This window comes from Dreissena polymorpha, chromosome 14, assembly GCF_020536995.1.
Source record: "Dreissena polymorpha isolate Duluth1 chromosome 14, UMN_Dpol_1.0, whole genome shotgun sequence".
Classification (NCBI taxonomy): Eukaryota; Metazoa; Mollusca; class Bivalvia; order Myida; family Dreissenidae; genus Dreissena; species Dreissena polymorpha.
The window spans coordinates 34,135,663-34,161,638 of record NC_068368.1 but is presented as its reverse complement, the minus strand read 5'-3'; the positions used below and the strand labels follow the sequence as shown (position 1 = coordinate 34,161,638).

At 35.0% G+C, this 25,976-nt stretch overlaps 1 protein-coding gene across 2 annotated transcripts; it reads right to left on the bottom strand.

The window, feature by feature from the left end:
* Positions 1-6,266: 6,266 nt before the first annotated feature.
* LOC127858713 (kelch-like protein 1) lies at positions 6,267-23,347 on the bottom strand. 2 transcript variants are annotated; one of them, XM_052395946.1, is made up of 7 exons: positions 23,325-23,347; positions 22,483-22,963; positions 18,801-19,306; positions 17,073-17,301; positions 14,828-14,968; positions 12,738-12,930; positions 6,267-9,956 (listed from the first exon to the last, which is right to left on the bottom strand). In XM_052395946.1, the coding sequence occupies exons 2-7, from the start codon at positions 22,880-22,882 to the stop codon at positions 9,734-9,736; spliced, it is 1,692 nt and encodes a 563-aa protein (XP_052251906.1). In that variant the 5' UTR covers positions 22,883-22,963; positions 23,325-23,347; the 3' UTR covers positions 6,267-9,733. The 2 variants fall into 2 exon arrangements, with proteins under 2 accessions (XP_052251906.1, XP_052251905.1); XM_052395945.1 differs by having other exon boundaries at positions 23,225-23,343.
* Between the last annotated feature and the right edge of the window lie 2,629 nt (positions 23,348-25,976).

Here is a 25,976-nt window from a genome sequence, read left to right as displayed (position 1 = left end):
TTGTTTTCATTACTGATATGCTATCGCTTTATTGACAATTATATTGGTTTATACGACAAAATGTACAATAGTTTGTCAAATATACACTATTGTTTAATGAACGCCCTTACACAATACTTTATTTGTAAATATTTTCATTACTATTCCTTTCAATTAAAAATTAAGTTATACGATTTGTTCTCTGGTTGACTGTTTTCCTGGAAGAAACCTGAATCCCGAAAGTTTGAAATCACTTTAATGTTATTGTGTACGTTTTTGCTTCAGGAAAGATTCTGTTACACGATCAGTTCTTAAGTTGCTTATATCCCTGAAAAGAAACTGATACAACCGAAAGTTTATCATCCTTTATCTTGAATGACATTATCTTACGTTTCCAATCGTAATATTCCCTAAACTCATCCCTGCATAGTTATACCTGTATTATTTCAGGAAATTGGAATGTAATGTATCGTGCAAAATACTCGTTTATTTTTATTGTCTCAGTTTGTTTTCTTGGTATAATGAAATAAATGTGAAAGCTATCTTTCGGGGTTTAGTAAATATTGCCCGAAACCTTCGAGGACGTTTTTGGTCTCGGTAAACATAACTCTACTCGAGATGCAATATTTACTATATCACTCTACTGCCTATGATACTTATACAATGTCATATTAAGTCCCCTGCAAGTGTTAGTACCAATACTGAACTCCGCTCAATATCTTACGAACCAGTGTTATGTGGGTACAGTCCGTTTACTACCGCTACATTATTAACTCCGCTAAATCCGCTACATGCTTTTAACTTAAAGATATTAGTGTTATTTCACTTGCATGGTGTTTTCCTTCCAAAATCAAACTTGTACATGTAATGTTGCAGTGTCATTTATTTCATTATTAGATCTATAGAAAATGATTTGTTTTTTCTAATGGACTTAAAGCAGGTTTTGTGTAGAGTATGTAATGATCTTGTGAGTTGAAATTCGTAGTTAAAGAATATCATGTTAGGAATGTGTTTACACAACTGAAATATTTTGAATAGTATAAAAATATATATAATAAAAATGAAAAAATATGTTTTAACGCCTGTCCTTAGGATCGATACTTGTTTAACGCCTGTCCATAGGATCGATACTTGTTTAACGCCTGTCCATAGGATCGATACTTGTTTTCCGATTTCGATTGATGATCAATAAATAAGCACACATTTTTAACAAATATGTATTCATTAGTGTTTTTGTTGCTGTTGATTTCAAACAGTGCATACGTTCTTTTTTTAATCAATGACATTTTTTAATGATGCATTGACAAAGTGTGTTCAAAGACCTTTACGAAACTGTTCTATTTACTCAATCTTGCTATGAACATAGTACAAGCTGTCGCAAACTGAATATAATTATAAAGAAAGGCTTCGAACTCTTAAGAAAAATCAGCTTAAAAAAAGCCTTTGTTACAGGCTGCTTAATAATTAAAAGAACAGAAAATTACTTGGGCACAACGTACAGCGTTGGCTTTTGGTTAAAGAGACTTTTTCACGTTTTGTTAAATTGACATTTTTTTTTATCAGATTCGCAAATTTTCCTTGCAATTTGTCAGAGTGCAGAATCACGTGACTTTGTGGGGTTCCCCCTTTAAATTTTAATGGATGTATACACGACGGTAAGTGGTGCTTATAACTTTTTAACATTATTTTTCTTCAGAATTTCGACTAGTGCATAAAAGACATATTTTTATGCTGCTTATGGCAATGTGAAATACATCGGAGTTTCTGTATTTAATGAGACTGTGTTCCTGTTCAAAAAATCGGTATCTACTGCATTCATTGTACACGGTTATGCTTCAAGCAACGTGAATTTTTTTCAACGATTTCAGACGTATTCAAGGATTTATTCTTATACCTTCAGATATCGGCACAAACTTCAAGAAAAACTGTCCTTCATGCACTAAAGAGTTTCGCAAATGTATTTCAATAACTTAAGATATTTGCAAAAATAAAGTTTTTAACGGTGTGTTTACATTCTGTCCAGTCCGTGAAAAGAAAACGGGAATCCCCGTCGATTCTGCACCCTGGTTATGATATTTTTGCGGAAACAAAAATACTTGACATTTACCATGCTCTAAAATAACCATTATATGCATCTTTTGACGGTTTAAAAACCTGAAAATTATATAGCGTTGCAACGCGAAACGATTTAATAATTTGGAGAGTTATGTTGTTGTCGTTCTTTAATTTTATTCTTGTTTTAATTGGAGCTTTTTAGATCCAATGTATACATTTATCAATATAAAGCATTTTACGACCAGCTTCAATGTCTGCCAAAATCTGCGAAAATGTCCCTTTAAAAAGCCCATTAGTTTAATCGATAACTGAATAAACCTTACACTTCTTAAAATGAATACTATGAAATTAACAGAAAACCTACTATTAACGCCAATCCCGTCATTTCCCTTAAATGTTTTCAACGAAAAGATCATGCGATACCGTATATATAATTAGATCTGAAACGAAAGAAATGTTTTTCTACGAAACGGTTTAGAGTGTGTTTTCGAAAATGTCATATCATTACTAGTTCGGTAACTGTAGACGTGCATAATTTAAAGCAGCCCGAATTCAGCGATCCAAACTCCATGCTCAAATATAAATGTTCTTATTTTACCGCCGAAACTATTCTTCAAGCAGGGGATCATAACCTTGAAGACAATCTGCAAAATTCGCCGAAAAAACATTGTTAAACTACGTGCTTGTGATATTAATGACTTTGTATGGCAGGGCTCGAAATTAACACTCGCACACTCGCAAAATGCGAGTAAAAAATACCGAATGCGAGTCAAGTTTTAAGCCACTAGTATTTTTTTGCAAGTAAATAGTGAAAAGAAATGAGTAGGTATAATGCTGCTCGACACATGATCACTAAATCTTAGGTCAATTTATAGAACGCCCAAGAACCCTTATGCGTAAGCGCGCACCTTGTATGTAGACTGGTATATACAGACACGCGGATGGTATTGGTACAAAGGAAGTGAAACAGTCGACTATTCACACATGTTCATTGAAGCGAAAAATAACTTGTCACTTTATTCCCACAGACGGAAATAACACAAAATATACATAATACAAAAGATAAAGCAAAGTTAACCGTTTAGTTAGAAAAAACAGATTTTAAATCCTTCTATGAAAACAGTGAATTAGTGGAAAAAATAACTTAAAATAAGACTAAAACTTGTTATAGATGAAGATGGTCAATCAACCTAATGTGGGCCCTTGTGGTACAAGGAACTGATATCTTTGTATGGTTGCAGAAATAAAATGTGTATACATGTTAAGTACTTTTATTTTGTTTAAATAGAACTAAACTAAAACCAAGGGTTTTTTATGTTTCCATCAAAATTTGCGAGAATGTTTTTGATTTTGCGAGTTGGTATTAAAGCTGCTCGCAATTTTTTGCAAGTAGAAAAAAAAAGTTAAATTCGAGCCCTGTATGGGTGGTGGTTTGAATTAACTTGTTTGTTGTAGTGTACTGCCCTCAGCATTCACAAATCATTACTCACACAATCAACACTTTGTAAAATTAGCATGATTCGTTTACTATCGCATATTTAGAGATTTACAAAGTAAACCTTTAGTTGCATCCGCAGATTACTCTTATCATCACTACAATGTCTTTTATTTTAGGCTCGTGACAAAATACAGTATATTTTTGGCAGAACAGTCGCACATCACACATAGTTAAACGCACACCATAGGAATAAATCTGTAACCACCGCAGTGAAAATTGTGTTGGAAATTTCTCTTTAAAAATCAATTAATCATAACGAAATATGTGTTTTATATTTAACTTGATAACTGATGCTTTCAGTATCATCACTTTTGATTAGTGCTTACATTATTTGTTAAAGCTTTTTCATGTATCATACGCAAGCCATACAATGTTTAGTCAAACTCTTTCGTGGTTTACATGCCTGTGTTTGTGTGTCACCGTGCGAATTTCAATGTAATGAGATCCGTCCGCGGCGTAAAATGATGCGAAATCTGTAATACAAATAATGCCTACTTATCACCAAATACGCTCACTTAAAGGGTGTTGCAATTGTTTGAACAGAAACTAAGATTAAGGGTGACACAGGTATAAACTTATTGAGATAAAGGGACGACGATGTAAGTTTGGTGAATTTTAGTAACTCAAGGGACATTATTCAGAAGTGCTTGATGCAATCTGGCTGATTATCCAACTACTGTAAGATTTTAAGATCACCATCAGTGACATGAAACTGGATAATGGTACGAGTATAACTATTTTAGTACGAGTGCGACAAACTTGGAAACGTTTATTAATCAAATGTCTATAACTCAAAAGCGATTCAATACAAGCGATTTGGCGTTTTCTTAAATTTTTTAAGTAGACACCTTTGAATTATTTATTAAGAAGTTGTATTGACACTACATATACCTAATTATTTTTTATGTAATATTGTAAATTTCTTTTCAAGTGTTTACACGAATGGCTTAGTAGGTACATGCAATTTAATATTGATTTACTTTTATTAAAGTCGACTTGCATTAAGGTACGATTAAATACGCGTAAACGATTTTTTTTCCAGAGCAAAAACTTCCGTTTCTCCGCCAAAAGGCCTGCCTGGTCAGCTGTCAAATTGCCTCGCCTCATTATATTATTTATCTTACAGGGAATGATTTTAATGTCGCAAATTTTAAAAATGACTGATACGCCATATAATTTTAAGCAGCCTTTTAAGTAAAAAATATGTGGAATATACACATATTTAGTTTAGATACACGCTGTGGAAGGGGTATGAGTTTTTTCTCCAGGACGACCGTGATAAAAAAGTAATAGAGCAGTAATAATCTTGAAAACAGCAAAAACATTCACAGAGACTAATAGCCAATATAGTGGCAAATGTTGATGATAGTAGCATTGCTATCACCCAATTATTGCTTGTCCAGAGAAGCATTTCTTTTGTTTTACGTCAACATCAATCACTAGCCGAACTTTTCAACATCAATCACTATCCGAACTTTTCAACATCAATCACTAGCCGAACTTTTCAACATCAATCACTAGCCGAACTTTTCAACATCAATCACTAGCCGAACTTTTCAACAGCAATCACTAGCCGAACTTGTCAACATCAATCACTAGCCGAACTTTTCAACATCAATCACTAGCCGAACTTTTCAACATCAATCACTAGCCGAACTTTTCAACATCAATCACTAGCCGAACTTTTCAACATCAATCACTAGCCGAACTTTTCAACATCAATCACTAGCCGAACTTTTCAACATCAATCACTAGCTGAACTTTTCAACATCAATCACTAGCCGAACTTTTCAACATCAATCACTAGCTGAACTTTTCAACATCAATCACTAGCCGAACTTTTCAACATCAATCACTAGCCGAACTTTTCAACATCAATCACTAGCCGAACTTTTCAACATCAATCACTAGCCGAACTTTTCAACATCAATCACTAGCCGAACTTTTCAACATCAATCACTAGCTGAACTTTGCAACATCAATCACTAGCCGAACTTTTCAACATCAATCACTAGCTGAACTTTTCAACATCAATCACTAGCCGAACTTTTCAACATCAATCACTAGCCGAACTTTTCAACATCAATCACTAGCCGAACTTTTCAACATCAATCACTAGCCGAACTTTTCAACATCAATCACTAGCCGAACTTTTCAACATCAATCACTAGCCAAACTTTTTAACATCAATCACTAGCTGAACTGTGAAAATATATATTCGACCTTGGTACGTTGACCAAGAGACTTTGCTTAAGCATGCGACACTGCGTCTCATAGTGTTAACGTTATTTGAAAATTCATCCATGCCTTACAAAGTATCGCTCCGTACAAATATATGCAAATACACTGTCCTTTGTGATTATATGTGTCTTGTTTTGAGAAAACTGGGCATAATGCATGTGCGTAAAGTGTCATCCCAGATAAGCCTGTGCAGTCCACACAGGCTAATCAGGGATGACACTTTCCGCCAAAATTGGATTTTTGCTAAGAAGAGACTTCATTTAAACAAAAAATGTCATACAAGCGGAAAGTGTTGTCCCTGATTAGCCTGTGCAAACTGCACATGCTAATCTGGGACAACACTTTACGCACATGCATTATGCCCAGTTTTCTCAGAACAAGGCTCATATAATATGGCTTTTTTCCACCAGGAGTCTTCAAACCTCGCACCCAAAGAACACAAAAGCATCATTTAATTCTTGGTATATATAATTCAACATTATTTCAACACGCATAAATATAATATAAATATCCAAACATCACAGGCATTTGTACGTTATAAGGCAAACGTTCACAGAATGAAATTTATAATAAAAGTTTTTCTCACATACAGTATTGAATCATGATTTATGCCACTCCTCTACTAGAGAACCATACAAAACATATATGTGGCTCATTCAAACACATATTGACATTGTGTTTACATTTATATTGCGTTATTTCATATTCTAACTCGGATAAAAGATTTGTACTATGATATGCAAATAATATTGAATAGACTTAACTATAATAGTAAGTAAGACAAATAATAAAAAAAATAACTTCATATATACTGACGCTTAATGAATAAAGGAAATTACATTATATATAAAATATCCTACACCCCTAAAAAATCAAATGAGTCAATTCAAGTAGAGAAGAAAACACACATCAAAGATGGAGCTATTAATTGTCATGATCAAATGCTCTACATGCCACACGCTGGGTATGCGGATACTTTGGTAACAGATGGCACTTCGATACCAGATAACAAAAAAGCCACGCGTGAAATGGTGTATCCTTTTCTATTGCAAAGAAAAAAATCATGGAAGAATGGTAGATTTATCCCCAAAAAGTAGAAAATTCGGTCGGAAAACAGCATAAACTGGATGAACAGTAAACATTTCAACAAAATAAAACTACTTAGAAATATTGCAAGAAATTGTTTGATATTCCAGCATGTAGAGTAATCACTGTGCTTCAAATAATGAAATTTTGATAGTATTCAATGAAATATAAACGAAGATAGAGCATGTTTTAATAGGTGGTATTCATGAAGTTGCGGATACTTTGATTCCCGATATAGGGCACTTCAGATAACAGAGACTTTCAACAAATTGGGCACTCTGATAACCGAGTTTTATCCTCTACCTGAAATGCATTTATGTATAGTATTACTATTCTTACCAAACATTTTGAAGTACGAATCAATCTGCATTGTCAAGCCTGACACACTGGGAATCTACGCATAACGTAATTACATACACATGTAAAATATAACCAATGGCGTTGTTCGTTTTCAAAAGTCTTATTACTATTCATTTATATAATTAATATTATAAGTGCAATTTTTAAACAAGATTCAAATGCTTATTTCTGAAGTAATATATTTCAAGTGACGACCGAAAATCATTGTCTAAGTAATCAACTTGTTTTCAAGTGGTTTGTTGAGATGAAGAGAATTGAAAATACAACGGATCATGTGGATCAACACGACTGTGTTCAATTGAACTTATAGCAGGACTCTTAGAGAGCAAGGGGTCTTAAAGCGGTCAATACACCTCATAAAATCCTTTGTCATTGGTGCTCATTAGAATCGCATCATGAAGACAATACTAATGCGTAGCCACAAAATTTAAAAGAGATTGGAAAATTCCCTTTATATTGAGCTCTCCTTAAATAGGAAGCACTTCCCTTTCCCTTTTATTATCATATTCCAACGGGATATGGACATGTTTCGGTAATTTGTTTTTAATTTACGTCAGCACATACATTTTATTTATTGCCTGCTTACTATAACAGTATTCAACAGCGAATTCTGCATTTCTGATTCACTAAATAGAGTGTGTTATATCTGGTAAAAAGTGTCGAGTTATCTGGAATCGAAGTGCCATTGTTTTTCAGATGATCGGTAAAAGAAGTGTCCATGAAAATTTGGCATCCGCCTCTGAAAACATTTGAATTTCCTTAAATACGTTAGTTAACTAAAATTTAACATGTTGTAACATTAATGGACATATTGATCTTTTATTTCGATTAGTTGGCACGTTCTTGATTTATTTCCAAGTATTTTTATTTTGTTGAAATACGTACTGATCATCGAATTCATGATGATTTTATCGATGAATTTTTTTTTTTTTATAATCCTGTGTTTTTTTTCACGAATTTCTTGCTCCGCAATACGAATTACTATACCATTAATCGACCAAACAATGTAACCTGTCTGAAAACCAAATGAACAGAGCATAAATGCAAACAAGAGGGCCTGAAAGGCCCAAAGTCGCTCACCTGAGATAACAAGATATTATTGGGACATATCTTCTTACCAAGTTTCATTAAGATCGGAAAATAAATGTGGCCTCTAGAGAGTTAACAAGATTTTGCTATAGCCATAAAAGGAAAAATGCCCCGCCCCTTGGCAGCAATGTTTTTCAAGCAGACGTTATCATTTTCGAACTCATCCAAGATATCATTGAAACCAATCTTCTGACCAAATTTCAAGATTGGACAATAAAAGTGGCCTCTAGAGAGTGAACAAGGCAAATGTTGACGTCGCACAACGGACAACGCACAACGGACGACGGACAAAAGGCGATCACAAAAGCTCACCATGAGCACGTTATGCTCAGGTGAGCTAAAAAGCTGAAGAACTCAACTCTCGCGCGTGGCTTTTGTTGTTTTCTGGTATCGAAGTGCCATCTGTTATCAAACTATCCGCATACCTGGCGTGATGCCAAGCAATCAGAAATTATTGTTCACCTGATCAGCGATGTCACATAACAATTGGAGTGATTTAAACATAATAAAAATGCAGTTGAATATATGAAATAAGCCCTAAACAAACCAAACAATATCACTTAACTCAAATAAGTATACTGTTGTACATGTATTTAAGGAAGTCCCAGAAAAAAGATAATCATGAACAGTTACACCACATCATCAATCACTTCAAATGGCCAATCACAGACTTATAACAATCACATCAAATGGTCAATCACAACTCATGGTAAATTATACCCTACGACCAATTATAAACTATAATCAATCAAAGATTATAACCAATCAAACAACATGACTATTTAAACCCAACCCAATTCATTACAACACCTAATGTGCTATCGAAATGTGAAACCAACCACTCCACAAAAAAAACAACAGTAAATGACCAATCTTTATATATAAAAAATCAACTTTTAAGCATAAAATAAATAAGTCGCGCTCTGAGTAAACAGGGTTAAATGCATGTGCTTAAAGTGTCATCCTAGATTAGCCTCTGCAGTCTGCACAGGGATGTCAGGGATGACACTCTTCGTCACAACTATTAGATTCCTGTGTACAAGAGACTTCTTCTCAAATAAAAGGAAATACAAGGGAAATTGTCGTCCCTTATTAGCCTGTGCAGACTGCACAGGCTTATCTGGGACGATACTTAACACACATCCTTGTCAAGTCAAGACAATCCATTAGACCCCCTTTTCAAAGAGGCTTACAAACTTATCTTGCAATTAACATGATCACACCAATTAACATGATCACACCAATTAACATGATCACACCAATTAAAATGATCACACCAATTAACATGATCACACCAATTAACATGATCACACCAATTAACATGATCACACCGATTAACATGATCACACCGATTAACATGATCACACCAATTAACATGATCACACCAATTTTTAGCATAATAATAACACATAGGATAAATCATAATCACACAACTGCCGCTCCACAGCCAGCCCTGGGGACCAGCATGTTGTTAATGAAGGTCCAGAGGTTGGTCTCTATATCATAGCACTCTCCGCTGCGTAACCGATATCCCCCATCAAAACCCCCCAGCAGGTATATACGTCCATCAAACAAGGCCACACCAGCCCAGGCCCGAGGCGTGTTCATCGGTGTCAAGGTCGTCCATTGACGAGTTAACACGTTGAATCTGTAAGTATTTGAAAAAGCTTAAAAATACGGTTTAGAAATTTTAACATACCGTAAGGAAGGTCCCTTTTGCAAAAATATGACTGAATGGCCAGTTTCGGCTTAACTATGGTGAGTTGGTCATGTTTGAATATTAATTTTGTGATAAATTATATAAAAGCACATTTTTTTTCATATGAATTGCAACTAAATTAAAATTATGCTGCTATAAATATTAAGGCTAGTCAATATCTGATGATTTAAACAAAGAAAATGTTGTTCTTGGTCTGTTGATAAGTAAGAGCTTTGTCAAAGATAAAAAAGCATTTCTCACACTGATTAATTCTATCTGAGTATGAAAAGAACCCCCATAAGTTTCATGACTTAAGATACTTTTTAGTTCAGGCAGGATGCAGATTGTAATCTTTAACTATTTCTAGGTAGACAGACTGATGGACAGGCTAATAAAACGTGGACTTTTTTTACATTCAATATTGACCTGGACCTTTAAGGTTCCGGTAGGTAGACAAGTGTTACTTATAACACAAATCTTTAAACGCAGAACATTTTGGTAAATTATTTTAAACTGCATGATGAATGGCAAAGTTCTAGTGTCCTTTGACAAATCAGTCTGACCTTTACCTTTAGGTTGAGAAACTGATAAGACATGCAACACATCTTCTGATTGTGGATATGTGTTGTTAGTTATTTCAAAATCGCATGATAAATGACAGAGTTACAGTCAACACAAGCTGTTGTATAGCTAGAGTGGACTTTTGACCCTTAAGTAAGACCTTAAAAATTGAGGTAAGGAGAAAGGTGTTAAATGACAAACTTACAATCTGAAAGTTTTATTGCAAAATTTGATCTTTAAGAGTGACACTGAGTTATGGAGACACGCTCGGAAGCACCCACACACACGCATTCTTGTACATACGCTCAACCATTATAACTGCTATATGCAGCTTTTCTGACGCTGGCTGGACGAAAATAGTGTACAATTTCTTCAGAAAATTAAGCAATAATACTTGAAATTAACAATACATTTTTATTTTTTGAATGTTTGAAATTCTAATTACACATGTATATCCTATAGCATAATATTGTGTATACAAATAAACCTTTTTAACATTGAAAACAAGAGCTGTGTTCGTGAAACACAATGCCCCCTACTGCGTCGCTTTGAAGCCATAACTTTTACCTTTGACCTTGAAGGATGACTTTGACCTTTCACTACTCAAAATGTGCAGCTCCATGAGATACGCATGCATGCCAAATATGGAGTTGCTATCTTCAATATTGCAAAATTTGACCTTTGACCTTGAAGGATGACCTTGACCTTTCACCACTCAAAATGTGCAGTTCCATGAGATATGCATGCATGCCAAATATCGAGTTGCTATCTTTAATATTGCAAAATTTGACCTTTGAACTTGAAGGATGACCTTGACCTTTCACCACTCAAAATGTGCAATTCCATGAGATACACATGCATGCCAAATATCAAGTTGCTATCTTCAATATTGCAAAATTTTGACCTTTGACCTTGACGGATGACCTTGACTTTGACCTTTCACCACTCAAAATGTGCAGCTCCATGTGATACGCATGCATGCCAAATATCAAGTTGATATCTTCAATATTTCAAAATTTGACCTTTGACCTTGAAGGATGACCTTGACCTTTTACCACTCAAAATGTGCAGCTCTATGAGATACGCATACATGCACAACATCGAGTTGCTATCTTCAATATTGCAAAATTTGACCTTTGACCTTGAAGGATGACCTTGACCTTTCACCACTCAAAATGTGCAGCTCAATGAGATATGCATGAATGCCAAATATCAAGTTGCTATCTTCAATATAGCAAAATTTGACCTTGAAGGATGACCTTGACCTTTCACCACTCAAAATGTGCAGCTCCATCTTCAATATTGCAAAATTTGAGCTTTGACCTTGATCTTTCACCTTGAAAGGTGACCTTAACCTTTCACCACTCAAAATGTGCAGCTCCATGAGATGCACATGCATGCCAAATATCAAGTTGCTATCTTCAATATTGCAAAAGTTATGGGCAATGTTAATGTTTTTGGATGGGCAGACGGACGGACGGACAAATGGACGGACTGACTGACAAACAGAAAGACGGACAGTTAAAAAACTATATGCCACCCTTCAGGGGCATAAAAAAGTTATGGTGAAAGTTAAAGTTTTTGGACGGACAGACAGATGCCCTATATATTTGACCTTTGACCTTCAAGGATGACCTTGACCTTTCACCTTTCAAAATGTGCAGCTCCATGAGATACACATGCATGCCAAATATCAAGTTGCTATCTTTAATATTGAAAAAGTGGTGGCCAATGTTAAAGTTTTTGGACGGACGGACAGACGCCATATATTTGACATTTGACCTTGAAGGATGACATTGACCTTCACTTTTCACTTCTCAAAATGTGCAGCTCTTTGAGATACACATGCATGCAAAATATCAAGTTGCTATCTTAAATATTAAAAAAGTTATGGCCAATGTTAAAGTTTTCGGACGGACGGACAAACGCCATATATTTTACATTTGACCTTGAAGGATGACCTTGACCTTTCACCCCTCAAAATGTGCAGCTCCATAAGATGCACATGTATGCCAAATATCAAGTTGCGTTGTTCAATATTGAAAAAGTTATGGCCATTAAAGTTTTCGGACGGACGGACAGCCTGACACACTGACTGACTGACTGACGGACAGTTCAACTGCTATATGCCACCCTACCGGGGGCATAAAAAACTAAACTACTCAGTACCTCTCAACAAGTGCATAATACTCGTCTGAATGTCGGTATCGCCCACCAAAGGCATACACGTTCTGATCTATGGTGGCCAACAGCAGTCCGGAGCGAGCCTTCTCCATTTCTGAGACAAAGGTCCATTCATCCGTCACGGGGTCGTAGCACTCCATGCTGGCCCGGTCCATGTGCAGAGTACGATCATGGCCCCCTAGAATGGTTCAGTTTCATTAGTTCAGACCTATTTATTTAAGCTCTTTTGCATTGAAAGCCTATGGCTTATCAAAACACTCTCTATTGCATTTCCTGGGTAGAAATAGCACATGGTGTCTTTGAGATCTGCCAAAGGCTCCCACAGTGGGGATTAAACCTGTGACCTCCCAGTTGCTATTTGGACACCATATGCACTTCACCACTGCAAAATCAAAGTTTAATATTAGTTGAGGATAGGATATTTTATCAAAATATTCAGAGTCAAATTTGGAATTTCAAAGTATTTAAAGTGTCGAAAGAACAAGGGCATTCAACCAAAACGTTTCTAACCTTGTGTCCTAATTATGCTTTTTAAACAACAGTAAAGTGACTTATACAAGAATATCACTGCTTTTATATCCCTTGTAGTTTGTATGTGAAGCTTTCAGATACATTGTCCTTATTTTGGGGTAAAAAAGCAAATAGAAGATTTTATGTTAGTTTGGGTAGAAAATAAATATCAATTCATAATTGATCATAGACATTAACACTTACACAAGCTGTAGACACAAGTGAACATTTTTAGTTTCCGAATGTGTTTTCATTTATAAATAGACAATTGATTTTGTACACCATACGAAACTAATTGTACATGTATAAAGACTTATCCCAGATTGTGTTTCCGGTCAACATTGTAAAACCCCACCAATTCCTAGGTTCAAACAATGCTGACAAATTAAGTCCACCAAAGGTAGTTTCATTCAATTAATTAAGGTTGAAATGGCAACATTTTTAAAGGATTATAAATGGGCCAGATTTTTCCATGCTGCAAATTTATTTGATTATCAAAACTCTAGCGCATTCAGGGATACATCTATTGATTGTTTTTTTTTCACCAGTTTGAACAAAGCAGTTTTGATTCACTGATATCTCCCTACATTCAATACCAAAACATATAGAATACAAGGGCGTACTCACCCTTTTGTGATATATTTTTACCAACCAATTACCAATATCTTTTCATTCATATATTTCGACATGAACCAATTGAAAACATTTAATGAAACGCTTTATCTGCCTCATAAATCCTACTTTCAAACACTGAGAGATTTTTTACAGTTCTCACTATATCCATTTACAGAAAACAAGTAACCAAAGAGTTTGTGTCAATTTTGACCCCATGGGCATGATTAGAAAAAACTTATGACCTTCATACCATGTTACACACCTATTTTATTGAACTCTTGACCCATGTGGTTTTATAGATTATTTATATTTAGAAATGTAGTATATAAGTCTGTATAACACTTGTGACCTCTGTTTGCGGCTAAATTTGACCCCATGGAGATGATTGGAACAAACTTGGTAGAGGACCAACATTTGAGTATACATGCACAAGTGACAATACAAGCCTCTCATTCTTGCCTTTATATTTATAATATTGTATACCTTATCACTATAACCATATAAGGAAAACAAAGAAACCCCAGGGCAAATGTTTACCACACTGAGTCAGTCACGTTAATTCAACAAACTTTGAGGCGGACCAACAAAGGATGTAAAATAATAAATATTGAACCCCTGATTCTTGCGATTTTGAAGAAGATGTTCAAAATGTTTTTGACTATTATATATAAGTTTGTTTAAATCATTAGAGCCCTTAGGCTTGTCCACTTTTGACCCAAGCAAGACGCATGATTTGAACAAACTAAGTTAACAACCAATTAGTTCACACCAAATATTAAACCCTGACCCTTGTGATTTCAAAGAAACAAAAATAATTTGTTATCTATTATTAGCTCCATTGAATTACATACTTAACAGACCACAACAATTTGAAAATCTTAAAAGACAGACACCAAATAGTCATTCACGTGAAATTTAGATAAATTTAGCTGAAACTGCAACACATGTACCTGCCACATATATCTTCCCTTCACACACTGTGATACCGGCCCCAGCTCTCCGTCTCTTCATGCTGCCTACAAAAACCCACTGGTCTGTCCTGGGGTCAAACCTCTCCACCAGGTTATACCCGCATGATTTATCCTCGCCACCTATTACATGGAGACATACACAAATACATATATATATATATTTATATATATATATATTACAACAGAAAGCAATATTATGTTAAAAATGGAAATACAAAACTCTTCAATGGGCAACATTTTTACATATGGTATATATACATGTTGTAGCCTCAGCATTTGCTGGGACAATGCATAAGCACATAAACACATACAATACTACACCTGGGGACTTTTCTAATGCATCACTTTTCAAACTTGAATATCTCAGTTTTGAGTAAAGATATTGATTAAAAATTTTACATACAATCATTTGAGTACATTCTATGCAAGCTCACGATAAATCATTCATCCATGCCGATTGGACGCTTTAGCACGTGGGGTAGGTGTGGTTCCAAATTTTGCATGTGGAAATCCTGAAACGCGATTTAATTCTAGTTTTATTTCAAATTAATTAGTTTAGGTGGGTTCTTACACAAGGAAAACAAACAATTAATTGACAAAACAATATAGCTAGTATGAATATTCAGGAGCGCAATCGCGCACTTTGCATTTTACAGGCTACCTTTCCCACTTGCTAAAGCGTCCGATCGTCACGGATGAATGATATTATAGTTAGCTCGCACATATTGTAGTCAAATGATCACATGTGCAATTTTAAATAAAAATATTTACTCATTACTGAGATATGTAAGTTTTAATAGTGTTGGGTTAGAAAAATCACCAAGTGTAGTAAAAGGCGATATACATGTTATTCCAATTTAATTTCAATTTCATAATTCTAGGTAAGTTTTTACACAAGAATACATAACATTAATTAAAGAAAAACAATATGGCTCGTATGAATATTCAGAAGCGAAACGGCTCAATCGGCATGTTGCAAGCTGGTCAGTTATTAAGACGTGTAAGTTTATGTGGTTCACTGTTCACATTGTTATTATTTAACGTTGTACGAGTTTGCAAATTTGACTTTTGAAGTGACGTTTTAATTTGTTAAGTTTTATATTTTGTTGTTTTTCAATTTCAATTAAATTTTCAGGAATTATCAGATATGTTTTGAATTATTCTTGGTCAAAATTTCAACACGAGCCGTTCAAAAATAAGGGAGCTATATTGATATGATTAAGTGATGCGTTAGAAAAGTCTCCAAGTGGATAAAAGTAGACTGTGTTGAAATCTTTCCACCAAGTAATACCTGCATGATTTATCCTCGCCATCTGTTACATGGAGACAAAATAGAGCATATATTAAAGTAGCCATCAATATTAAGTTAAAATGAAAGGAAATCATACAAAATTATCCCAAAGGCAACAGTATTCCACATAGCCATAGCTACCTGAACACCCTCAACACATCAAAAACTATCAAATCTTTCCATTAGGTTTTACTAGCATGATCTTTCATTTCTCTGTAGCATGACTGCATCTATAATTATACAATCAATGCAAAAGTCTGTGGGTCAAGCCTTTCCAAAGAGTTACTGGAAGACATATAGGATTCATCAGCAGAAGAAATAATATATAATTCAACATACATGTAGTAAGGAGGATAATTAAGTAGGGATTCAGTCAGACTGAAAAAAAGGGAAGGGTGACCTTTTTGTCTTCACATGAATTCGTCAGAAGGTAAGATGTGTACATTCTAAGTGCTTAAATTGAGCTTTGAATCATTGCAAGTGCTAAAATTGAGCTTTGAATCATACATGACTAGGATCCACTCTTTTTATGGCAGTATGACTATCACTTTAACACTAAACTGCTTAAATTGAGCTTTGAATCATAAATGACCAGGATCCACTCTTTTTATGGCAGTATGACTATCACTTCAACACTAAACTAAATTAGCGTATCAAGTTCAACTGCTGGTAAATATTAATCAGGCTTATGCTGATTCTGAGATTTAAATAGGCAGGTCAAAAAGAATTATATTTTAATTGAATATAAATATAATTGTATTGGACCTGGCCATATAAATCTTTTGTAAACTGGACGTAAGACTGCCATGTTTGGGCGTAATTTATGCCAGGACATCCACTAATGAAAGCGCTGGTATTTCCAAGTGCTTAGACAAATTGCAAATTTCAATTACTGCCAATAACAAACAAAAGTATGATGAAATAAGGCTGTACCTATTGCATAAAGAAAGCCGTTCAATGCTGCAACAGCCACAAATGAACGCGCAATCTTCATCTCTGGTTTTGGGAGCCACTGTCGCTGAACGGGATCAAAGCACTCCATGCATCGCAGGTACAGGGTGTTCTCCTGCGTGTCAATGAGAGCACACTCCCCACCCACTGTGTACAGCATGCCGTCAAGTGTTGCCGACCCAATGGCAGTACGAGCAATGTTCATTGATGGCTGTCAAAGGGTGGACATAATTGGAGTTAAACTTAAATCCGCTTTATAAAATGATTCATACATACAAAATGTATATACAGCAAAATGTATATACAGCAAAGTAACTAGGATTAATGTTTCTTAATGATATTAACTAAGCTGCCAGCATACAAGTCAGCTAAAACATGTTATCACTAAAATATATTATTACATTGATTAAAGACATTTGGAGGTTAAAACGCATATATTAATGATGATATAGTAAAAAAACAACACATTATAATGTTATAGCTGTAATGTCAAATTGCAATTGCTTTATCCCTTTCCCACTCAGAAGCAAAGTGAAAATGTGCAAACAACATAAAACCAGAATAGCCTGCGAGTAACCCTCAGTCTGTTCAGGTTAAATGCTGTTTGCTGCTCACCAGAATCTAAGGGTTGGACATGAAGCCTTTAAATCTTGAATCCAGTAAGAAAATTGTTTAATTAAATGTAACTTTCTAAGGGACTACAAAAATGAAATGCGTCAAAATAAGTATCTAAGTGGTAAAGGGTTATGGTAGTAAATTTGCTGCATCATATTTTTCAAATATTAAATGATTTGGATTAAATATGAATCCATTTTTGATATAAAAATGTGCCATTCTGTATTAACATATGAAGAGAGACAGACACTTAAAGAAAGGGCTATTTTAAGACAAAAAAACTCCAGTCCAAGCTGACCCATAGACTCACATCTCTGAAATTGAAAACTGAATTGAGTCAAAGAAAAGCTTTAAACTTTAGTTTGAACAGTAATGCAGTTCTAAGCACCTTGCAACACTACAAGAAATTATTTAATTTACAGTATTTCATAATATAAATTGTTAATTGACGGGCGAGACATGGTGATATGCAATTTTTATGAAAAAAAAACAACAGCAATATTTTAGCCAAATCAGACTTACTGCATAAATATAGTGTCATACTCATACCATATGTATCAGAACACTTGACAAATTTTCAAGGAATTCTCTGCTTTGAGGAAGTTTTCAGGGTAGGCGAAAGGTAGTCTACTGAGGTAGTCCAAATAATTGATGTATATTGACCTCATTTTTATAGGAGTAGCGAAATGTGCTGTCCTGAATCAGGGGACTGCACAGGCTGATCTAGCTGAGCCTAGTATCAGAAACATACTAATGACACTAAGGTCAATATTTTCACTCAACTTTGAGTTTGTTCTCAATCTTTCAGCTGAGTTTAACCATCATGCTCACATTGGTGTAAAGTAAACAGATGTGTTTTTTTTAGTCTGATTAAAACCTGAGTTTGATGAAGAATGTAACCATGAATTAAGTCTGGTAGCCCATGAGACCCCTCATTTACAGCAACAGGTTTCATAAGGTTTTCAAACAGACTAGGATAACAATATACCATAGAGCTCCATATTTCATAAGGTTTTCAAACAGAAAAGGATAACTCTGTACCATACAGCTCCTGATTTCATAAGGTTTTCAAACAGAAAAAAGATAACTATGTACCATAGAACTCCAGGTGTCTGTGAGGAAATCATATCGCTCCATACTCCTCAACTGACAATCCTGGCTGTTCCTTCCTCCAACGACATAGATACAAGGGGGATGGGCCCTAGGCGTCAACAGGTCCATATTCTTTCTCTCGTATTGGCATCGAATGGCAGAACTTATAAGTGACTGACACTTATGGCAAGTTCGGAAGAAATCAGATTTTATCACAACATTTTCCAGCATAGGTAACTCCAGAAGCCCTAGTTTTATGTGTTTCAATACTGTACATGCACTCTCTGTTCGAGCAATATCATAATTGAGCCACGTGAAAGCTGCATCAAAGACCTGGGATTCAGACATCACATGAAGCTGGTCACTTCTCAAGAGATCCACGAGTCGCTCCTCGGAGAGCTGTAGGAATTCCTCAGTGTGAACCACTTCAAGAAAGTTCTGATAAATGAACTGCCTTGCTGCCTTTTCAAGTTCATTGCACATGTAAACGTCAGCAAAGTGTTGAATACCTGAAAAGAATGCTTTCTATATGAAGCAAATAAACTTGGGTTAATTTTGTGAATGATATTAATTTAGTAAGCCAGCATATATGTAAGCTGACCTATAATCACATACATTTACTGAAACAATGATTTTAAAATTTTGCTAGTTAAAAGCCATATATTTAAGATGATATAGATCCATAAAATATTTTTACTATTAGTAAAAGTAGTTTGCCTTTGAAGGTAGGAAATCTGCTGACAAGAGAAGAAATCACATCCCTGTATATCCCTGTATATATCACACAACTTAATATTTTTATAACATGTAATTACATGTGTCATAATTTCAATTCTTTTTTTCCAAAATACCCGGTAAAGAAATTTTGTATGAAGTAATGATACTGAAGTGTTAAAAGGCTAGAAATAACTTTTATAAATTGGGAGTAATAGCACATGTATAAACTTTATGGCCCCTGAATTTTGAAGTTTTTGCTCATATTGATTTAAGTTGCATTGGTGTGTTGACACCATGACTGTAATTTTGGAAGTCATGCACCATTCTTCGGTAAAATTTTAGAATTGCTGTTGTCAATTACTCCCACACACAATTCAAATCAAACCCTTGTTTTATAAAAATTAGTAAAAAAGGGTTAGATATAGAACTTCTTTCCCTCTGGACTGTCAAAACAAACCTTATATGTTCAATTATTTAAATTTGGGTATATTTTTGCATGTATTAAATGGCCAATGAATTAATAATCAGATTATTGGATTCAGCTTACATGTTATAACTATATTACAGTGCTTACCACAGGATTTTTTTCAGACGCCCAAGGCAAATGGGGTGGGTTAGGGAGGACTGTATATTTGAAACTAGACTTTGTTAAAGTCGTTTTAACATTAACATTCGGAAGTTTGTTTTGGATTACTGTAACACACTAATTACATTGTACTATTAACATTCTGGAGTGGGTTTCTGATTACAAATTTCATTATGCTAATTTGAGATTTAAACAATTATTAATTTTGTTAAAACGCATTACGAGTAGAATTAATGTTTTGACAGTATAATGAATGAAATGCACAATTTCCACTAAGGATTTATCATTACAGCCGGTTGCCATCATCAGTCTTCTTAAATTACTGGCCAAGATTTCTGTGGCAATTTAAGTCACGAGTCGTCTGCATGATTTTACTGCAGGTATTGCATGCTTTAGAGAGCTGTGGCTCATAAAGCGTGCGCTATCATTGGTCAATATTGATTGTCCATTACAATGACACTCCGCCTTTAGGCAAACTTACGTTGGGTAAAGCGATACATGTAATTGACAGAGGATCATAAATCGGCTTTCAAAATTGTCAGCAAAGAAAATACACTTTATTGTTTAGAATGGCTAATTGCAGTCACTGCAAAACTAAACTGATCTTGAAATTCAAGCGCCCCGGGGAGGGACCATTAAATGGACTGTAGAAGGCAATGCTATACTTACAGCTATTTGGTTAGTAAATTCCCTCGCTTTTAACCCTAGCCGTAGGGCTTTTTAGCAGTGCCTTTTGTGAGCCTTTATCTTTATAATTAGTGCTAAAAAATACTAATACTAATGATGCTGAAAGCAACAGCAACCGGAATTTTTGCTTCGATGTAACGGCTCATTTGGGAAAAAATTGTGAATTAATCATGCTTAAATAATTCAGTGGTTTAACAAATAAATTTGTTTTCATTTGTTATTTTGTCTTCTTTATGTAAACAGATGCAATATTGGGCATGTTCAACGTTAATTCAAGTACTGCAGTTTTGTTTTTCAGTTACAGTTACACTCTGTGATAAGAACTGAACAGTCAAAACCTTATAGCAAATATTTTTGACCAAAACAAACACTGGTTAGCAGAGCTACAGATAAGCTTTTTGGGGTAATTGGGTAATACCCTTCAAAATACATGTAAGAATGAATTGGGTAATGGAAAACGTGATTGGGTATCCAAAAGTATGATGCCCGCTCATATAAAAAATAATTGGGTATTTGTACCAAAACAAACAAGTGAATTGGGTATTTGCAATAAAACGTGAATGAAGCTTCTCAAAACCGTACCTATATAAAGTCACTGTTATGTATTCAATCGCAGTATAGGTTGTTCCATCTTTCCAAAGATCTATTAAAATATCTTTCTTCTAAGTTCTATCAGATTCAACAATCTGAAGACAAGGGAATTTCTCAACCCACTCATCGAACGTGTTTCTACTTGATTTTGTTCCAAAAATATGGGCCAGTACTTTTGTTTTAGAAACCCAACACACCCCATCATAGGGGTTTGGAACGGTATTGTGGTAGTATAATATAGTGTATTTTGACCGAAAATGCCCCAAACAAAATTCATTATAGTTATCAACTATGCCCTTTGCAATTGTTTTATATTTAGATTGATTTACCACGACAAAGGAATCTAAATGTTTTTGTATTTTTTTGCGAAACTGTTCATCTGCCTCGAGACGCCATTTTGTTTGACTCGCATTTGTTATCATCTAAACGAATGGTAAATACCTTACCAGATAAAAACAAGCGCTTGTCGATTAAGACTTGATTCAAGACAGCCAAAACAAAACGGGATTTTTCATTACACATAGAAGGCAGCTCGAATTGGGTATCGGCGATTTGTTTTGCGTACCGGTACGCACAGATTTTGAAAAAATTGCGTATCCACCTATTTTTTATAGTGTATTTACGCAAATACGCAGCTTATCTGTAGCTCTGCTGGTTAGTCAAACAAGTTATAAGACACTTCATTCTTAAAAAAAAAAAAAAAATTTTTTTTTTTTTGGAAATTGGTCATTTTTTTTATAATTTCGGTTTGGGATCGGGTCCGTTTGCTTTGGGAGTGCCTCCGTTTTCCGGAGGCGCAGACAGTGCTGAAAAACCCCTGTTATAGCAGATATATTTGACAAAAAAAAAAAATGGTTAGTCACACAAGTTATGAGACACTTCATTCTAAAAAAAAAGAAAAGAAAAAAATATTTTTTTTTGTTTTTGTTTTGGAAATTGGGATTTTTTTTATAATTTCTGTTTGGGATCGGGTCCGTTTGCTTTGGGAGTGCCTCCGTTTTCCGGAGGCGCAGACAGTGCTGAAAAACCCCTGTCACTCGACCCGGTCGACGGTCGAGCGGGTTACGGCCAAGACTGATCTAAGCAATTAAAACAAAGGTTTACCTAAGCAATTGGTTGCAGTCAACTGCAGCTGTAGAAACTGAGCACTCAGCACTCTCAACTGATGAAGGCCAAACAGGGAAGCACCTTGAAGAATGCTCTGAACATTGTTCACTGTAATTTCAATGGTACTGGTGTACATAAAATCGAGAAGATTCTGCATAGTTGCTGCATCAATTTCTCTGATCTCAACTACATCTTGATCTGTCTCTAACATGCCATTGGTAAACATTGCTTTAAGATATGGGCTCGATCCTGCCAGCACGATCTTATGGGCTGGAAACTGTTTACCATCAACACTCAATGTTACATCGCAGAGCTTTTCCTCTTTACGAAGCTCAAACATGGACTGCAAGGCACTTCTCCCATGGTTAGGTATTGAGCATGTTCTGGACTCAATCATCGTGCATTCCACCTTTTTCTGTATGTGCTTTTAAATGGGGTTTCAAATTTTGGCAAGAGACTTAGAAGTTCTGTAGAAGTTCTGTAATTGTTAGTAATGTTCAAGTTACTTAATTTCTATCAATCATGTTTTTGATGATCACAAAAATGTCTGGAATTAATTCAAGACAAAAATGTTTTATAGCGAACTGTTACAAAATTTGAAGGACCTTTTCACCAAGACACAAAATGTAAACAAACGTGAAACGATTGCGTAATGACTCATTCAGTAACTTTCTGAGAAACTATATGGAAAATAGCGGTTTAACAGGTCATTGTAAATTGAAAACGATTTTCCACTTACACATTTATACGTTTAATATTGATCAGTAGCACACTATTTTTATTTAAACAGGCGATTCAACGAAAAATTATTAATTACAAAAATACGAGTTTGTTGCAACCTTTAAAGTTAGAGTAGCCTCCCTGGTTTTATTACAAGTGTACGAAGGGAACTATCGTTATCGACGCACCCTCAAAAGTCGAGTACCGCCTAACCATGTATTAATGGAATCCCAAAGATGCCATATATCTTCCAAAAGATAGAGTGAGTAAGTGTGTGTAGATATTTGTGCAAATATTTCACATTAACAACACTTCATGTAAAGTAAAATAGTGACATTATCCATGTTCGACCAATGTTTACCACCAAATTCAATCTACAGACAAGACAACACGATAGACATTTCTTCTTCTTCTTCTTTTTCTTTTTTCTTCTTTTATGATAATAGCTATGTTCAATACTGATACATTATGGCCATGTGTGGGCAATTTAAAAAGAAATAGTTTGATAGGTTTCACGAGTTACTCAATCCACTCTGGATAATCCTAACAGTGATAAAAAAGGTGCAAAACCTAACACCTTAAGCCCTTGAGACTTAAATATATACATACACAATTGTGCATGTGGTGAGAATATTAGTAGAGTTAAAAACAGGATAAAAGCAGAATCATGTGAATTAAGGAAGGAACACTTATGTAGACAGCACTGATTTAAATCCAGGGATCGTATCAGCGCTGACTACATAAGATGGAAGTGTGTTCCATTGTACAACTGTTTTTGGAAAGAAAGAAAATTTGTGGTAATCAGCTGTACTTGGTGGTATTTGGTATGCCATGTGATGGTGATGGCGTGAGTGTCTAATGTATGGAGTGAGATAGTGAAGGGGATTGACATCAACATGATTATATACTATTTTATAGAACAAAATGAGTCTAGCTTGTTGTCTTCTTGATTGCAAGGTATTCCAATTCAAATCCTTAATTATATTTGTGACCGTGCCCGGTGTCTTGCTGTAATTATTTGTTACAATTCTGGCAGCTTGACGCTCATTGTGTCACACCGGTCTTACTGACAATAACGTAGTGACGTCACCATTTATGTATAGAATGCTTGACGCTGCACATTTTCAAATTTATCAATATCTCTCTGATGGTAAGGTTCCCACACACTAGAGCAATATTCCAAGGATGGTCTAACAATGCTGTTATATGCCGCTGCCTTAGTTTCCATTTTAGAAGAATGAATGTTTCGTTTTGAGAAACCTAAGCTCTGGCTTGCTTTACTACTAATTTTATTTACGTGAGGTGACCAGTTTAAAGTTGAGCTTACTTCAACGCAAAGATAGGTGGCTTGGTTTACTTAGTTTATTGTTGTTTACTGTCTTCATGTGAGGCCCAACATTAAAATTATGCTTTTTTGTTAACAAATTACATAAGTCAAATATAAAAGCATGTAATTGAATTAGAAACCAGAGAAACCACTATCAAATTGTTCAATAAACCTTTACTTCTGTCTGTAAAAATAATGACAAAACATACGTTTATTTCATCAACCATTTACGCCGGTTATAATCAATGCATTGGTAGACGGCCCATGAATTCACTTTCAATAAAATGATGGCTGTCCATAAGTATGTACGCAGTCGATGCTTGAAATAATGCAAAATACACCCATAAACTGAATTTTTATTTATGCACACAAACTGGAAAGGTAGTCACAAACTGGCGAATTTTCTTTCATTTATTAACTAAAATTAAATAATGGACGACAAAAGTACACTTCAAGCTACCAGGCTACACGTACCTGCACTCGAAGCCATGATTTTGCCAACAAGAGAAATACGAATCACCCACACAGATTATCATACAAAATATGCCTTTTGAAAGATCATTTAAAAAGATATTGAAATGATCTTGGTGGTGGATATGGGCCTAAAATAAATAATGTCATTATTTAACTTTACATGTTGTAAATGGCTCTTATGCCATTTGCGACCAGCGTAGTTTCAGACCAGCGTTCGCATCCACGCAGACTGTTTTCGAGCTACATTGTCCACTAAAGAGAGAAAACGTTGCGTGACTTTATATCGGACAGCGTAGCACTTGACCAGTGTGCTTCAATGAAGTCAATTAAGTAAAAGTGGTGGGTCACATTCCGGGTCCTCACATAAACCTTTTGTGCGGTTGTACCTGATAAATTTTGAACACCAGCACAAAAACAGTGCAGACAACTATTTCTTATGATGCTGAGAGAACAGGTGGCAGAAAATGGGCCAGACATTTCCTTCAACAAGGCCTTCAGCGTACGAACAATCGAACAGACAAACACTCAAACGGCTTAATTTAGTTTCGATCCATGTGTATGAATGAATGATTTAACATACGAATGAATGGATAAATGTACACTAATGAAAAAAATGAGTACTTAAATACAAAATAAATGCATAACCGAAAGATCGGATATATTTCTAAACGGATATGAATAAATTACTAATGCAAAATATACCAATGAATGAAAGAAAGAAAAAATGAATATCTATCTATATCTATCTACATATGTATATCTATCTCTCTCTATATATATTTATATCAATTTAATGAATAAAGGCATGATATTATAAATATACATATGAATACACTAAAAAATAAATCAAGCTTTTCGCACCATTGTTTTAGTTCTTTTTGAATGCTTTGAGATTTTATGATTCCATACGTACGCATACGACCCGGACGGTGTAGTAGCTGGAAGTTGGACTATTGCAAGTAACCATTGT